The sequence below is a fragment of the Phoenix dactylifera genome, chromosome 2, assembly GCF_051530095.1.
Source record: "Phoenix dactylifera cultivar Ajwa chromosome 2, Ajwa_hap1_PhDact_Kaust_v1.1, whole genome shotgun sequence".
Lineage (NCBI taxonomy): Eukaryota > Viridiplantae > Streptophyta > Magnoliopsida > Arecales > Arecaceae > Phoenix > Phoenix dactylifera.
The window spans coordinates 35,597,073-35,615,872 of NC_143191.1; the positions used below are offsets into that span (position 1 = coordinate 35,597,073).

Sequence of the window (18,800 nt, forward strand, 5' to 3'; positions counted from 1 at the left end):
TAAATTTTTTGATTTGGAAATCAAAAGAAAAAGGTATACCATTACTTGTTAGATCTTTCCTCTCAGTTAGCTGCCTTAGAAACTAAGGGTTCATTCTTTGGTGGTTAAATATTATGAAAAAGCTGGATAATTTATCCATCGACTAACTTACCTATGTTCTTATGCTTCTATAGGTGGGAGAATTATTTTTCCATGAATAGCATTTACCAATAAAGTAGAAGAAAAGTCATGCCCACTAGAAAGTGTGTAAGTTATTTTCCCATTGATTGGTAAATAATCTTTTTATTTTATTTCTAATATACTCCTAACCCTAATAATATAATATAATAGAATATATATTTTATATAATATTTTATTATTTAATAATATATAAATATTATTAAATATAAATATATAAGGGTTGATATAGAAAATATAGATAGATTTTAGCAACTTACTTTGAAAAGTTGTAATGCAAAAAAATATGGATAACAGATTCCAAAATCATTTTCAAATGTATAAAAGAATATGTGTAAATTATTTTTTACCTAAATATTGTATAAAAATATTTATTTAGAAAAATATAGATTCTATATAAATTTTTTATCCCCCAAAAGAATGGACCCTAATATCATTAGTTGTAGGGGCTATGTATCAAGGGCTCTGAATATTTCTGTTTCGTAACAAGTTGTATCTGCCTCATCTTTGGACACTATTTTAAAAGACAAATGCCAACCACTGGTTCAAGAAATTCAACTAAAAAGCCCTTGCATATATTGTCCTTTTGGGACGAACATGCCCAGGAATCCAGCTAGTCAGTGACGTTAAAGAATTTTCCAACCTCTGTCGATAAGTCAAATAAATTTAAATGTTTGCCACATGGAATACTAAAAACGTGTGCAAGGTTCATTAACGCCATTGGAGAGGCTGGTGGTCCATGGCAGCTTCTACTTTAATCGTGAAGTACATGTACCGTTAAAAGCCCAAAAGCTTAAAACTAAAATCTCATCAAAATATTTTAAAAAAAATATAATATTTAGAAAAATAATTTTAGTATATTTGATTGATCGTAAAAAAAATGGTGCATTCTAAAGTGCCTTATATTTAGTTGGATATCAACTTTTTTTTAAAAATTGTATGAAATATTTATTATATTTTTATTAAAGAAAAAACTTATTCATGAATTTTGATGGTTTAAAAATAATTTTGAAAAAAAAATTAACTAATGAGAAAATAATTTTTTATTGTTCGTTATGGATTTTTTTATAAAATATGAAAATCTTATTCTTATGTAAATACTACTTTTCCATAACCCACATTCGAAAACTTCAAATAAGAGATTTTTCTTTCGCCACTCGTTCTTTTTTTTTCCGTGAACCAGACGAGTCCTAAGTTTTTCCTTCTCGTCAAACATAAGATCTAGAATTGCGATAAAACCTTTTTCATCAAACTAGTAAAGTCCACATGACTGATTTCACCCCACAACTGGGCCTCCCTGTTAGTTATTGTGTTCAAGATTTCAGACTCATGTAGTTGTAAAAGGAATGTGCAAGGGCAAGGGTAGCAGTAGTGTTTATGACACAGGCCCAAGGTGGGTGATTAAAGGGTATGTATTCATCCAGACCTTTTTTTTTACCTGGACACATGCAAGTCCAGATTTAAGACCAGAAGAAAACAGTAACATTAGATATTAATTTTATAGATTATTTTTTGGATCTAATAGAGTCAACTTTAGGCTTAAGCTTCGGATGGGGCTTTATGTTATGGGACCATTATGATATCAATAACTCTAGGTGCCCGAGGACAGCAGGAGAGCTGAGATTTTTTTTTTTTTTTGGTACAATGGCGGCTCATACCCGACGGATATGAATGCAGCCAATAAGATTAGAAAACAAAAGGCTACAAAAAGGCTCCGGCACAGACTCGTAGTCCACCCAGGTAAAACCTCCGAGTGATGAGCAGCAAAAGAGGCAACCCATTCAGCATCGCTGTCTCCCGGTAAACATGTGTGGCCAGGTAGAAGCCACACTTCCCCACTAGGCGGCAGATCTCGTGAAGCAGCGGTCGCTCCTCAGTCGCGCATCCTCGACCTCGCACCCACTCGATGATTGTAGCCGAATCTCCCTCCAAGAGGATGTAGTCCACGCCTAGCACCTGTCACGCATAGGTGACTCCCTCCCATGCTGCGCGGAGCTTAGCACACACTACGGACGTATCGAAGATTCGTCGCCTCCTGTTGCCACCAGTCTAGCATCGAGTTTCTAATGATAAAACCCACACCTCCATAGCTCCCTCCTTCGCCCACACTATTGTCGAAGTTTACGTTGAGAAAGTCTGGAGGTGGGGGCAATTAGGACACAAGAACAGAGCTGAGATTTTTATCACCGAGTTCTCCCGCCATCTTCGTCTCGAGCGGCACTGCTGGTGCGCCGGATGGACTCCAGGGCCAAGCTAATTTCGCCGTCTAGTTACGCTTATTCCCTGTCGAAAGTAACCATTCCATCGTTCCATCCTCTGCCAGCCCTAAGTCTCTCCTAGACACAAACTTCATCGTTGATCAACTATCCTGATCCACTTATGAAAACGAGGCCCACAATCATGGTCCAGAACCCAGTAGTGGCTTATAAATTATAACTGCTCCATTTACGGGAGACATGAACCCAGTAGTGGAGATGTCAGCTCGCCGGGAGAGTGGGTTTATTAGGTGTCATTTTCCTTGGCTCCATTTGAATTTATCGTATCTGTTTCTAGCGATGAGCACCAATAGCTCTGGAAAGCCCGCATGGCGAAATGCCAGCTTTCCAGCTGGTACATATAGGTACAGGGTCCACTAGCTACAATAAGGATTAATTGGCCTTCGTGCTTTGCTACCGGAACAAAAAAAATGGCCTTTTGCTTGGAATCTCCTTATCTGGTCACTAGGGCTACAAACAATATTAGCTGCTTGCTCGCCAGTAGCTCACAGCATGGCTCGACATTAGGTCGGTTGGAGCTCAGCTGAGTTAATATATATATATATATGGGGATTGATAACCTACTCTCTATTATGGTAGGTTATCAATCTATCCATTTTTCATTGGACAAAAAATACCCTTATTTTTTGTAACTTTTAAGGGTGCTTTATGTCTTTTTACAATCTTACATTAACTCACCCTCTCAACCCCCAATTAATGTTCTCTCCCTTTTTCTCTCTCTCTCCGGTGTGTGTGTATGTAACTATGTATGCATGTATGTACATACATACGTATGCATGTATATATATGTATGTGTGTATGTCTATGTTTGTATGTATGTTGTATGTATGTATGCATGTGTGTGTGTGTATGTATGTATGTGTATGTATGTATGCATATGTATATATATATATATATATATGTATGAGAGAGAGAGAGAGAGAAAGAGAGAGCATTAATTGAAGGGGTTAAGAAGGTGAGTAAATGTGAGATTATAAAAAGACATAAAGTACCCTTAAAAGTTATAAAAAGTAAGGATATTTTTTGTCTAATGAAAAATGGGTAGATTGATAACCTACCATAACAGAGAGTAGGTTATCAATCCCCTATATATATATATATATAAGCTGAGCTCGAACCGATTTTAGAGGTCCGCTCATAAACAAGCTAACCCTAATTATACTTAGCAGAGAAGCTAGGCTTAGAGTTTAGCTGAACCGATCTTGAATAGGTTTTATTGGGCCCGGCTCGAGCTCGAGACGAGCTCAAGTAAATTGTTTATTTTCTCAGTTAAGCCAGAGCAGCTCAGTACTTAGCTCAATTAGACTCCATTACATCTTTATTGGTTGCTTGAGAATTTCATCCAATCACCTTCCATTTATATATTCATGATACAGCAAGTGACTGAATAGGATTTTAAGACAGCCCAACTTGCTCAATTATTGTGGGAAACACAAATAGTTGATAATGATGAATTACATCCCCTAATTCAATCACCAACTGGAAAAGCGACAATCACCTAATATATACCCCATCTATAATTAAACACATCCAATATGGCCAATGCTACGGACAAGCTAGGTCCATTGTGGGGGATGGATTTTGTAGTTTTGAGATTCGTTCAAAGTCTATCTTGCAAGGCATTATGCTCCAAATATGTAATGTCTATAATGGATATAATTGAGCACTTTCTCCACTACATTGGCTCTTGTATATTAAGGGTTGTTAGTTACCATTTGTATTGTTTTTTTTAACAAATAAAATAACATTTTCAAGATTCAAAACTCTTATCAACATTTCCTCCAAATAAGGTAGTATAGCTCTGAGACAAAGTGAATAATGATATATATAATAACAATGGCAATCTTTCCACAATGCTATTATATGTATAATGAGAAATAACAATCATTACAATAATTTTGCTAAGAGAAGTGCTTTAACCCTTGAGGGCTCGTTTGGTTCGCGGGAAGCATTTTTTCTTATAGAAATATGATTCCTAAAAAGCAAATTCCTAGGAAGAGGATGCCTGAGAAAGTACTTTTGGCATGTTTAGTTGACAATAGGAAAGTGATAGATTTTTAGATTGCTTATGTTTGGTTGGCCATCCACTTTCTAAAAAAGTTATGAGTAATTCCTATTATACTCTTAATAAAAATTAGGTCTTTAATGCTTCTTTAATGCTAATGGGCCTTTTTAGAAAAAAAAATAAAAATGGAGTGATTCTCAGCTCATGAAAAAGTAACTTTTTCATATTTCTTATGGAAAAGACTTTTTCATGAAATGTGGGAATCATATTCCCATAGAAATACAACTTTTCCATCTCTCTCTTTTGAAAACTCTAACCAAACAAGAGGCATCTCATTACTTTTTCATTGACCGCACTTTTTTTCTTCTTTTTTCGCGAACCAAATGAGCCCCAAAGATCATGTAATATCCAATATCGAAGGCTAGAACCTATGATTGTTAAGCAGAGGAGTGCACCCACTAGGATAACCCCCGTTCACACCATCGCCCGACCAATAGTGGCTTTTCATGGATTTATCATAACAGAATAATACCATGATTGCAATATTTATGTCGTGTCCATGCACATGAACCACATCATTGGTTTGGATCCAATGAGGCGTCCAAACTATGGATCCAAGAAAGAGAAACTCTTGCTAAATCTCCACTCATTCCAAGCAAGAAGCAGGATTCTCCTGAATAGAGCTTCCCCTAAAAAGCTCCAAAATGGAGCCTCTTCTAAAAAGTTGTTTTCAACTTTCTAGAAAAATTAAAATAGCTTTCCAAATTTTTTACCAAATACCTTTTTTTATTTAAAAGTACTTTTGGAGGAACAGAAAGTACTTTTTGGCCCTTTAAAAGTTCTTCCAAACAGAGCCTCAATCTCTACCGGTAAACCAATAAAATCCCTTTGCCCACACCCTAGCCGCGTTCCCAGTTGACTGGGTGGCCAAGATTGCACTAACTTCCCCTCCAGCTCGGTTCAGCTGGCCCATGAGCATGCGTTATCGCGGGCCGCATTTTCTTGGACGCTTCGATCTCGCCCATAAAAAGAAATTGGCAAATTAAAGAGTTTTTTTTTGCATGAATATTCTTCTAAAAATTCAAATTTGCATGAATGCTCTCTTAAAATTTATATTTATTTCTATACCCTTATAAAACACTGTTTTTGCATAAATATTTTTACGATTCTTCTAATGCGGTTAATAAAAACCATATTTATTTTAATTATAAATAAAATAAAATTTTGAAATTACTTTTTGTCCTCCATCGCGATCGCCTTATAATTATTTGTGTATACATCTATCTATTAAGGGTATTTTAATCATTTTAATTTAAAACTTAGATGGTGTAGGTACATATACAAAAATAAAGAGAAAAAAAAAATAGAATAGCAAAATAAATATTTTACGAGGGTATACATGCGAATATAAATTTTAGAAGGGTATTCATGCAAATTCGATATTGAGATGGGTATTTATGGAAAAAAAACCCAAATTAAATCCGGATAAAACCCTAAACCCCTATCCGCCTTCGAAGTCCCTATCCCTTGCGAAGTTTGCTCTGATAGCTGTGGCGTATGATTCTCGTGTAGCTTTCTCGTGTTTATTTCGGATTAACAGCAGCAGAGAGATTATTTTTTCCTTTTATAAAAAAAACAACAGCACAAAGATGCCCTTGGTCACGGTGGAGGAGGGGGAGAGCGGCGGCACGGTTACCATTTGCCTTCCTCCTCTCTCCGAGGAGGACCCCTTGTTCTCGGAAAAGAAGGTACGCAGAAACACTCGACTAGTCGACTTCCATTCAAGAAATCCCACTTCCCTTCCTTCCAAAAAATCCCATTTTGATGCATTAATTACGAGGACATATGGATGAATTTCAAGTTAAGATTACACGGGTATGCAATGGAATTTCAAAAGATATTTACCTTAAAGGTTGCAGCTTGTTCCTGTAACCCGTTCGGGTTCAATTCCATTAACTTGGATAGATATAATTTTAAGACAAGATCATGAAGGCATGAAATAGAAGATAAAAAAAGGATGCTTGATTCACTGCGGGGTTGATGTTTATGAGTTTTGGGGATGAAAAAGGAAAAAGCCTCTTGTAAGGGTATTTGCGGACTTAAACGATAAGCAATTGTTATGGAAGATGAATGAAGTGAGTGGATTTTATTATGTTTGACAAGTTTTGTCAACTGCACAAATTGCAATTTTCTGATTGATACGTTGTTATTCTCTGTTAGTAGCGAGATTCACCTTTTCTGGTTTTGACCTTTAATCAAGAATTTTAAGTTCAATGTTTACTGGCAGAGGTTATCGGATGCCAGGAACCTCAAATTTAGGTATCAGTTACCAGTGTCCTCATCAACTGAGGAGGTGCTCCAAATATTGGATCAGATAGTTCAAGCTGCAAGGATACTGCATATGGATGAGGTGTCTAGCTATTCAGCTCTTCTTCTCCTTCTTCTTCATTATTTTTATTTTTATAAGTCATATTCTTTGTTGAATTGTATATTAAGAAAATTTTTGTCACTGTCAGATAGAGCTTTATTTTGCTGAAGATGATGATGGTGGTCCATACAGCCCGAGGAACGAGCTTGAATCCCTTAACTCAATACTCATAATGATAAATTCTTTGCTCACTGGTGCTAAAACTGACATCATACAAGTTCTGCAAGTGTTGAAGAGCAAAATTATAACCATGATCAATTCTGTTGGGGTTCAAAATATTGATGAAATGATCATTGAGAAGTTAGATGCTGGTACTGAGGAGATGCTATTGATATGGGGGGAAGATCATGGAGTGAGAACGAAATTGAAGATTGCTCGTAAGTCTTCGTTTATATTCTTTTTGCTTCGAGAATTTGCTTGCTCAATGAAGATCCCAAAATTTAGTCTATCTTAAGTATGGCATGCCAACTTTGGCAAGCAAGTTTTAGACAAGCAGTTATGATTTTAATTTCTTATTTAATTATTTTGTATGGTTTAAGTGTTCCGTGACATGGTGTTTGGTGGTATCATTGGTGCTATCCACTGAGATGGTTCCCTAAGAAGTGAGGGGAATGAGCACAAGGCTGCTCTAAAGTTTTTGAACTGTTTGTTGCATCACCATATTTTTTTATATTTCCAAAGACATAATCAATTGGGTTTTCATTTTGGTATTGATGACTCGCTTTTTTGTGGTGAAGAGAATGAAATGAAAAATGTCTGTTGATTTCTTCGTTCCATTTAGTCTAATGAATATTCAGTGATCAATCATGGTCTGTAACAACAATAGGGGAGATGGCTATAAGCTATGACATCTTAAAGAGAATCATTACCATAATATAAGTGACTTGGTCCATCTATGTGGGTTTGAATTTCACATGTTCTACTTTGCCACTTTTCCTGCATCTTATGATGGCTTACATATACCTTCTTTGTTCACAAGGATATCATATTGTTTTTTTTCTACCAATTTATCCTTTAATTATATTAATTTTAGTTCTAAACAAGTATCCAACCATCTTCAATATTATACTAACCTTGAGGGATGCTGCCACCCGAATGAAGAGGAGGGACCAAAAGGGTTTCACAGTACAGGGGATGGTCTTGTCAAAATTAACTTCCACATCAGCAGGAAGGCACTGAAACCAGACAATCATAGTATCATGGACCATGGTGCTATATTTGACTGTGAGATGATAACTAGTCCCCGTAGGAGTAGTAGTTTGCCATAAGCATATGATAGTTAGTTAGTGATGACCTCATGGTGTCACTGCACCAGTTGACGCCAACATAAATTTGAAGCTAAAGTAGGTAGAGGGCAACAAGCAGTGACGTTGGTTGGCGGTGCCATGAAGGAATGCTAAAATGCTAAGGACCACAATAAAACGAGAAATGCATGAGGTTGGGATGATAAATTCTGATTGGGTGCATGATGTAGTTTGTTCTAGAGATGGTCAATAGTTAACAGACTGAATCATTAACAAGATGAGATTGGTGCATAGGATGAATGCTTTAGATGATGCTTGGTGGACATAGAATCAGTCTTGCACTCTTGCTTTTGGTCAACTAAAAAGTGAGAGATCACAATTGCTGTATACTTTTTTCCCTTTTTTTGTGAAATTAGATAATCATGCAAACTATGTGCAACCTCAATGGGGCCAACGTCCTTGTGTCAAAACTGGCTATGTTGTTCCTTGACGAACTAGATAAAGTAATAAGTATATCCATTGGCAATATCATCATCCACACAGCATATGCACGAAGTGCAGATAAACATGCCACATTTATACCAAATGCTCATAAATTTCACTATGAGAGATTGACTGAGTTTCTTCTTAACTCAGGCATGAAGAGTGTGTAGAAATCCAAAAAAATGGCATAGTGAGAACAAAAGTTGCCACTGCTGATAAGTAAGGCCAAGACTAGGCTACCAGGTAGTTTATGAAAAGTTCATCTTGAAGAATGCCATTCTTCCAATGTTCTTCAATATTTATTTTTTTCGAAAAAATGAACATTAACATCGGTATCTGCTTGAATTTGTGATTGCGCTCTTAAGTTGTTTGCTATGACTAATATTGCAGGCCAATTTTTTATTGTGCTTACATCTTCCTTATGCATGATAACATGAAAGTAGGCCCTCTTGTACTTCTATTTTTTTGGGTACTTTAAAAAAAGGTGCCAATGTTTTATCAATACATAATTTATCATGTCCCTGGTTTGATACCATGTTATTTGATACCATGAGGTTTAATTTTTATCATGTTTAAAATGTTAAGAAGTTCCTTTCATTTTCTTTTGAGTATCTAGATTTTTTCTTAGGTCCTAACGCATCACAATTGTCATGTGTATTTATAATTATTAGTTTAGATTTTAAGGAGGCTGGAAGAGGAGCAGTGGCATCAGAGGATATAAGCATGGGGGACATTGCTTTGGAAATTCCTGAGTCTCTCATTATATCTGAGGACCTTGTTCGTGAATCTGATATGGTATGCTGTTATTATTAGCTGTCATTTAGGTCACATAACACTTTGTTCGAGTTTGCTTTTAGGCTGCATTGAATATGCAAACCTTTTTGATTTTGCATCTTAAACTTTGTGGAAATACCAAAATAAAGATGTGCATATGACTATCATGAGTCTTTTTGCTTAGTATGTATTCCATTGATTCCCTACAACAGATATATAAACATACAGCAAATGTGTTATTCCATTCATGTTTATAAACATACTGAGGCTGCTACATTTTCTGCTTGTGTTTATAATGGTACTTAAGACATCATGTTTTAGTTGAAAAACTAGGGATTTCGGTGACTCCTTATTAAGGCTTTCAAAAACCTTGGTGTGTTGCTTCTCTTTCATTTCTGTTCCATGCTTGTAGTATGACCCGTTGAAGCAATTGGACGATATCACCTCTGATACAATGTTGTTATTGTGGAGCATGAGAGAAAGGTATAACTCCAATTCAAGATTCAAGATTTTTTTTGACACATTGCCGGAAGAATTTAATACAGGTATTGAATTTACATTTGCATGTTCATATTTTATTTGAAAGTATGTGATTAATTTTTCAAGTAGCTTCACCTTGATAATTCAGAAAGCATCACATTCTTATTGATTTTGAATATTTAAGTCACTTAAACTTATTTATCTACATTACTGCATTATGAAACTGCGGTACAATAATTAGGCAGAGTTCATGCTCAGGGCTGTGAAATTAAATCCTTGGACGAAGGATAACTAACACCCCCAAAACAAGAAAAAGAATACAGGAAATCTGTTTATCATCCCGTGAAAAGTCCATGCCCCTTTTTCAAGAAATAGATGTGAGTGGTGTGTTGGTTGTTTGCACTGCATTGCCTATCAATACGCGACTGCATTGCCCATCACATAGATTAGAAGGAGACAAGGGAATAACAAAAGAAAGTTATTATATATGCAGGATTTTTACTCTGTGTGATCATAGAATATTAGCTGAGTTTATTTCTATATGTGGAACCTGTACGAATGATTATATGAATGGTTGTGCAACAGCTCATAGCCAACCATCTAATGATTTCCTGGTGAAACTGACTGAAAGGGATTCTTGTGCATATTGATTCTGCATGAATGAACCAGCTAAGCAGGAATCACTGATCACAAGCATCTTAATTCTTAATTACTGGACTGGATGGTATGAACATAACAATAATTTACTTTGGGATTTAACTTCCTTCATTTTTTCACCTGTTACACCCACCTATGTGCTTGATGCTACGAATTAGTCATGCAGTGTAGGAAGATAGTTGCTTAGAAATAACCTTCTTTTTCTTGAACTATGACATGGTACAAATCACTATGTTGTGGAGAAAAGAGTCTTCCTATCTTCAGCTTGCCAAGTAACAATACATATACTTGTGCTTGCAATCACGTTGAATGGTATACATAATCTGATTTGGTATACTCCATGTCTACAAATTACGCGATGACTTGAATGCCATGTATTGTCTAATAAAAAATTTTCTAATTGTCCTCTACAAGGTACACTACCTGACCATATATCTTAATATTTACACAGTTTTATCTGCATTTCTAAATGTTTCTTGTTCCAAAAGGGTGGTGCACTTAAAGTACCAAATAATTGGAAGCTTTTCTCCCAGGACTAAAAATGAGGACTGAGAACTTTCAATATGTTTATTACCAAAATTGCTGGTTTCTATCGTATTATAATTGGCAATTCTGTATTCATCACATTTATACAGTTTATTTAAAGTATTGTCATTCACCAGGGTTGAGTTTTGGAGTTGACGCACTTGCTGTATTAGAGGGAACCCTGCTCCTCGAAGAATTATTGCAAGCTAAACAGGTACTTTGGCCTTTAGTTCCTTTTCTTTTAGCATGTAAAACTAGCCATATTTTTTTTATTGTACTTTCTTCTTTCCCATTTCAGCTCCTGCGCCAACAATATGATGCATTATGCCCCAAATTATGTGCTAATCACCCCAAGATATTCCAACAAGAGCTGTACACATGGGATAAATTTCTATGGGCTTGTGAGCTCTGGTACTCTAATGGCATGAAAGTTGTCCTATCTGATGGAAAGTTGGGGACATGCCTGGTTCCCATTGCTGGGCTTCTCAATCACTCGGTTTACTATCTGAACTTTGATCATCTTGTTTTAGTGCAGGTTTTTTTCTGCAATTTTGAGTATTGATGTTTTCTTATTTCCCTTGCATTGCAGCTATGCCCACACATACTTCACTATGGACGTGTAGACCAATCAACAAAATCTTTAAAATTTCGTGTATCAAGGTCATGCAAAGCAGGAGAGCAGTGCTATCTTAGCTATGGAACCTTCCCTGGATCTCATCTGATTACCTTTTATGGTTTTCTTCCAAAAGGAGACAACCCTTATGATGTTATGCCTCTAGGTAATTTTCTAGCTAATATTTATTTCACCATGCAATGATTGGAAGTATTAGTTCTAACCAGGAAACAGTTGATAGAAATTATTTGTAGTTTTCTCTAATGACTGGCACAACCATATTAAGTTGCCTTGTCGTTCTTCTGGGTACTAACAGCTTCTAGCAAAATAAAGTGTGTTCTGTAGTATACCATGTGTTTCCTCTCTACTTAGTACAAATCATTTGCTTGTTGATTACTACCCCAAACATCAATCTGAAAATGGTCAGGACTTTAAAATTGTTACCTAGGTATACAGCTGATCTCCATTCTTGGTTGTCTCCAGAAGTTCGCTATAAAGAGAGACCCTTGCATCTTAAGTTTTCTGAAGGCCTCTCAAAAAGCAGTGGGCCTCCTGTAGTGTTATTCGCATATGAATTTGATCCATGATTATTACTCCATTTATATGATGTATATCGATGAATGTCCTGCAATTGTTACTCAAAAAGCCCACCATCCTTTTTGCCACTTTTCCCCTCCATTCTCCATCCAACGTGCAAATCTCACCAGATTATTACAACCTTTTCTCATCCTCTTCCATCAAAAGAGTCTTATCATTTTATCTATTAGACTTATTTTATCCATCTAATTATTCATGCTGTTACCAGGCGGTGCCTATTATTTTTACTCTTAATTGAAATATATGTGTGGTGTGCATGCCTCGTTTCCCTTTAACAGTAATTTCTTATCATCCATTTACTTGAATTCTATATGAGGCTCATAGCATTCGTATATTTTTGATCCTACCTTCGCAGTTAGTCAAGTCAGGCCCACAACTCACCTTATAATGGCTCATGCATGATACCTGCAATATACAATTACTGTTGGAAGGTCCTTAACAGAGTCTTGACTCGCAACCATACATGTGCTCATTTGGCATGTCATGCATGTCACATTTGGTTTATTCCATCCTTACATTCACTTGGCCATCAATCTGGCACACTACTTGACCTCCTAGTTCCCATGCGGCTTGTCTCTTTGGTTCACATCTATTTATTTCTTCCCCTTATTTCATATTACAAGCTGCCAACACCTCACTAATAGCTGTGGCTGGACAAATCTTAGGTGCAAGGACATGCATAGAAGATTCTATTCTAGTCGTTGCTGCTTTGTTTTCCTACCCCAACTGAAAATAATATATGCTTGATCATCTGTTGTGTTGCATGCAATAAACAGAAATGGATATCACACCAGCATTGATCTTCGATGCAGGCATTCACACCTGAGGTCTCATTCCTCATCGACTGCATATCCAGGTGTTTTATGCAACTAAATACCAACTAACGGAGAGTAATAATCAGACCATAGTGCTTGTCAATTTTTATGTTTTTTTGGGCCTATTTATATTTGTTGAGCGATTTATAGACTGCAAGTATGTGTGCTTATAGGTAATATCCGTATTCTCAATTGACTATCAGGTAGATGAATATCTGTGATTTGCAACATAGCCTTTCCTGCTGGTTATTCTCTCCCACCCCTTCTCCCTCTATTTGATCTATCTCCTCTTAGTTCATGTTATGGTAAACTAACAAACACCATCTTATCAATTAAATCTGCAACATCCCTGTGTATCAGTTCCAGCCTTAACCTCAACCATCTAAGTTCTATGGTCTAAACTCACAAACACCTCTTTGGCTCCCATTGGTTTTTATACCCTTTTTTCATTGATTCCTCCATCTCTCTTCTTTTTGTTTTTTAAAATTCAATTGTAACTGCCCAACCAACCAGTTCTTTTTTTTTCTCTCAGATGCTTTATCACTGTAGGTGAAACCAACGCCAAACTTTTTATCATTGCGACTGTCCACCCAGCACCCACACTTGCACGTGCCCATGCATATAGAAATGCTCATATTAACTGGAAAAGGGAGAAGAAAGAAAAGGAAAACTGGTGCATGACGGGGTATTCAATTTGAACTCTCCCAAGTATGATTAAAGTTGCATTCGGTCTGGTGCCACTTAATGAGATTTACTTCACAATGATTGTGATCTATGCCATAAATTTCAGTCTTCAGCTCATCTTCATTTCAATCTTTTGCCATTGCAATAGCAAAATTGATGGATCTCCTCTTTAGTTCATGTTATGGTAAACTAACAAACACCATCTTATTAATTAAATCTGCAACATCCCTGTGTATCAGTTCCAGCCTTAGCCTCAACCATCTAAGTTCTATGGTCTAAACTCACAAACACCTCTTTGGCTCCCATTAGTTTTTATACCTTTTTTACATTGATTCCTCCATCTCTCTTCTTTTTGTTTTTTAATATTCAATTGTAACTGCCCAACCAACCAGTTTTTTTTTTCTCTCAGATGATTTATCACTGTAGGTGAAACCAACTCCAAACTTTTTATCATTGCGACTGTCCACCCAGCACCCACACTCGCACGTGCCCATGCATATAGAAATGCTCATATTAATCAGAAAAGGGAGAAGAAAGAAAAGGAAAACTGGTACATGACGGGGTATTCAATTTGAACTCTCCCAAGTATGATTAAAGTTGCATTCGGTCTGATGCCACTTAATGAGATTTACTTCACAATGATTGTGATCTATGCCATTAATTTCAGTCTTCGGCTCATCTTCATTTCAATCTTTTGCCATTGCAAAAGCAAAATTGATGGATCTCCTCTTCAGTTCATGTTATGTGGTAAACTAACAAACACCATCTTATCAATTAAATCTGCAGCATGCCTAACCCCTGAGCGTCAGTTCCAGCCTCAACCTCAACCATCTAAGCTTATTCTGTGCTCTTTGTGGAAATGTTCTTTTGTGCAAGAGAAGAGAATGCCTTCTGGCTTCCATTAATTTTTATACTTTTTTTCCATTGATTCCTCCAATCTCTCTTCTTTTCGCTTTTCAATATTCAATTGTAATTGTCCAACCAAACCAGCTTTATTTTCTCTCTGATGTTTTAGCATAGTCAGTGAAACCAATCCAAATTTATCATTGTGACCAAGGTATGCTGAACCGACCGGAACCAGTCAGTTCAACCTGTACCGAACCGGTGCTGACGGGCATCGATATGGTACAGGATATAAAAACGGTTCCGACCCAAACTGGGTCGGAATCGATCGGTTCCATGCTTGGACCGGTGCGAACCGGGCCGGTTCGCGCCGGTACAAGCCGGTCTTTCCCCGTGCGTGGGCATGCGGGGAAGAGCGCCTGCGTGCAGGGCAGCGCGCTCCGTGCGCGGGGAAGAGCGCCCACGCGACTGGAGCCTGTGTGGGCCTCTTCGCGCAGACACGCGAGCGGAGAACGCGCACCCGTGCGCGTTTCCCCGCGCAGGAATTGCGCCCGAGCGCGATTCCCCAGGCCGGAAATCGTGCTCGAGCGCGGTTCCCCGCGGGGCACGGTGCCCACGCGGGCTGCCAGCCCACGTAGGGGCATTAAATGCCACTCTATGGCATTTGACGCGTCCGCGGACGCGTTTTTTTTTTTTTTTTTTTGAAGTCCTCGCGTGCAGCTCCAGTTCGGTACCGATTCCAAGCCGGTACCGAACCGGAACCGTACCGGTGCCGGTGCTTACCGGTACAGTCGGTCCCGCGAACCTTGATATTTGTGACCGTTTCCCCAGCACCCACACTCGCACATGCCCATGCATATAGAAATGCACACACTAATTGGAAAAGGGAGAAGAAAGAAAAAGAAAACTGGTTCATGACAGGATATTCAATTTGAACACTCCCGAGCACAATTAAGGTTGCATTCAGTCTGGTGCCACTTAATGAGATTTATTTCATAATGATTGCGATCTACTTCATTATTTCACAGTCTTCAGCTCATCTTCATTTCAAACATTTGCCATCGCAAAACAATTAATGCTGATACTATCAAACTGATCATTGTGTAAAAATTTGATGTTCAATAAGTGCCCAGCATGTGAGTTTTTTATTTGTCTCCTTGAACCACTAATCTTGTGCCCTGGCTGTAGATTTTGATGACTGCTGCAATGAGGATGGTAGAAGTAACGAAGCATGGACTGGTGAAAGTAGTAGAACCACTCACATGGTTCGAGGGACATGGCTGTCCAAGAGTGACAAGCCTCATGCATATGGCTTGCCTCCTCCACTGTTGGCTCATCTTCGTTCTGTTTTGAAAGGTGATGGCATTGAGCAGCCTCCTGAAGGTCCTAAACCAGATGTAAGGCCACACTCTGTTCTTTTTTCTTCACACATGACACTGCTTGCAAATCTTCCAATGGTACTTTAGGTGTGATCTGTGATTGTCTGATTGCATGAACTATCACACAGTCACTATTTTTTTTTAACCAACTTGTTTTTACTAAATTCTGTAGACGCAAAGGCTTGCTAATTAATTTCTTGATCTTATCTTCTTAGATCCACAAGGAAAATGAAAGAGCAGTGCTCGAAACAGTTCTGTCCATTTTTAATCCAATGTTGGAAGGAATAGGCGATTCAGATGATTTCGAACGGTATTGTCTCGATATGAACTTTACCATCTAATTGCCTATCAGTGTTTCTCCATCCAGTAGTTCTTTTTCTACTTTACAGGGATAATTCTCGTTGGGATGTCAAGCTGGCAGCGGACTACAAAGATCTACAGAGAAGGATCATTTCTTCTGTTACAAAGTCTTGTTACTCTGGCCTTGAAATGTTGGATGCATCAGCATGAGGTCTTACGACTCATCAAATGCCCAACCGTAGCATTTTGACAAGTGTGAAGGATTTTGCAAAAGGTGGCTTTAAGGTCAGAAGATGAATGCATCTCTTGGTCCAGCAAGCTTATCATACATGTCATTGATGACGGGCAGTGACACACCATACCACCAAATTTAGTAGGAATTCTATTTAATCAGCATCATATCAAGAATTCTTTCTACCTCTTCAAAGATGCTTTTAGGAGCATCCATGTTAGTATATAATTAAAAGGATTTCAATCCTTATGTCACTAGCTGCTTATTTAAGTCATCTTGGTCATCATTATCAGAACCTAGCTTTGGCAGAAAGAAAGCAGCCTTCGAACTAATTTTTGGGAACAAAATATTCATGCACCAAAATCCCACATGAAGGTTGCCACTCGTGGGGCCTATTATATTTATCTAGGTCCTCAGCTGAAGCGTTCATGTCTATAATTTATTGTAATTTGATCAGAGAAAGGAGGCCAGAATTTGGCTTCATTTCACTACTGCATCCTATTGCTTGGCCATAGATGTGGGATCCCCCTTGACCACTTTGTGTGGTTGAGGATTTTAAGCACTTAGAAATAAAGTTGAAGCATCTCTTATGTATCAATTAGATTGGTGAAGCGTGGGAGAGTTGCCTGGGGTACTTCAGGACATGTTATTTGCTGATTCTATTGGGTGTATTCATACTTGTGATACTTGTGATGTATAAAATACAGCAAAAAAAAAAAAAAGGAAAAAAAAAAAGGGTATAACACTTCCAGCCCAAAGGTGCATGAAAATGAGTTATGATGCGGATGTGTTTTTAGTTTGAAGGTGCCACTACCTGTTGATCTAGTTTAGGCTTTGATAATCTTGGATGCAAGAAGGGGTAGATAGGAAGTTCATTCAATGGTCACCCTGGTTCGATCAAACTGAGTTTTGAGCTAGTGATCAAAACTAACTAATTCGGTATACAAGTCCAAAATACTTTTGATTAAAAAAAAATGGTTTCTGACATGATGGGTTTGGTGTTAAATCACCTGCTTGGCATTGAAAGTGCAACTTTCAGCTATCTCTAATTCTTATCATCATGAACCACTTTGTTTGTAGATGAATAACAGGCTTTAAATAAGAAGCTTTACTGGATAAGTAAGTACTTTAGCGAGCATCCTTGTATGTTTTCCATTTATCCTGGAGTTTTAGTTGCAAAGAGTGCCAATTGCTTTAACTTAGCATCAAAGATTTCTAGACAAATAAACTTTGCACCTTGCAATATTAAATATTTGGTGGTGCATCTCTCTTGCAGCCTTGCTGTCCACAACACTGGTCTTGGTTAGGCATCCAACCACACCTGCAAACTTCTTAATCTTGTCCATCTTTTGCTCATTGCCTTGTAGGCTTTGATCCTCCTGCAAAACTTGGATGACTCAAGGATGGGATTCTGAATGGAAGGGTGACCGGTAAAGGATCTGTTAAAGGGAACCTTGCCATCTCAAAAATAAATAAGTAAATAAATAAAACATCCATTTTATTTAACATTAGCTCTTGACTGACTTTGGTTCAACAGTGCATGAGTACTTAAGCTCGGTGAAAAAGTCCACTCATTAAATATGTGCACTAGTCTGATGAAACTCGCATAAGTGAAAGCTTTTATGGCAACAAAATAGCAGGGTACGGACAAGTCGATCTGGAGCGGTTCACGTCATACGGGAGCTTGGTCGGCGTTTTCTAACTTTGAGCCAAATAAGATTTGTTTTTTTGTATTTTTTTTGGTGAATCATACTGATAACCAAAAAAATCAAAAAAATAGGAGTTGACGGTGAGAGGGAGGGGCAGCCTTAAGAATCCCACTTAAGTGCCGGATAACAAAAGAGGCAACCCAGTCGACAACTCTATTTGCTTTTCTATAGACATGAGCGGCTCAGAATATGTTGTAATCCCTCGTTAACCTGCGGATATTCTACAAAAGCAAGTGTCCATCGTTGGTTTTGTATTTGCCTCAGATTTATTCGATCACCATTTTGAAATTTTCTTCATTGTAGATACTATCCACTTCCAATACGAGCTTCACATAGGTAAGATCTTTCCGGACGGCTCTCAGCTCCGCTCCATATGAACATATTAAAAATGCGTCAACCCTCAACTGTGACGAGTTTAGAATCATGACCTCTGTTTATAAAACCAACTCTTCTTCTACTACCGCCAGATTAATCTTGTTTAAGAGGTTTTTAAGAGAGCAAGGTGGGCGGTGATTTTAATATAAGATTATCCACGTATAACCCGAGTGATCTCTATTGTTAAATCTTGATCGAACTTTT

General features: G+C 37.6%; 1 protein-coding gene across 2 annotated transcripts; it reads left to right on the forward strand.

Annotated features, from left to right (window-relative positions):
- The first annotated feature begins 5,947 nt into the window (after window positions 1–5,947).
- LOC103701561 (SET domain-containing protein) lies at window positions 5,948–16,828 on the forward strand. 2 transcript variants are annotated; one of them, XM_008783684.4, is made up of 11 exons: window positions 5,948–6,206; window positions 6,746–6,868; window positions 6,975–7,263; window positions 9,290–9,408; window positions 9,800–9,932; window positions 11,187–11,263; window positions 11,348–11,545; window positions 11,639–11,828; window positions 15,790–15,998; window positions 16,196–16,290; window positions 16,370–16,828. In XM_008783684.4, exons 1-11 carry the CDS (start codon window positions 6,108–6,110, stop codon window positions 16,488–16,490), a joined length of 1,653 nt encoding a protein of 550 aa, XP_008781906.1. In that variant the 5' UTR covers window positions 5,948–6,107; the 3' UTR covers window positions 16,491–16,828. The 2 variants fall into 2 exon arrangements, with proteins under 2 accessions (XP_008781906.1, XP_008781907.1); XM_008783685.4 differs by having other exon boundaries at window positions 5,975–6,206; window positions 6,979–7,263.
- Window positions 16,829–18,800: the final 1,972 nt, after the last annotated feature.

What these genes read in the sequence shown, in the direction of transcription:
- LOC103701561 (XM_008783684.4), top strand. Translation starts at nt 6,108, where the DNA reads ATGCCCTTGGTCACGGTGGAGGAGGGGGAGAGCGGCGGCACGGTTACC. An exon ending in AACGAAATTGAAGATTGCTC is followed by an intron (nt 7,264 to 9,289) that starts GTAAGTCTTCGT and finishes TTATTAGTTTAG; the next exon opens with ATTTTAAGGAGGCTGGAAGA. An exon ending in GCCGGAAGAATTTAATACAG is followed by an intron (nt 9,933 to 11,186) that starts GTATTGAATTTA and finishes GTCATTCACCAG; the next exon opens with GGTTGAGTTTTGGAGTTGAC.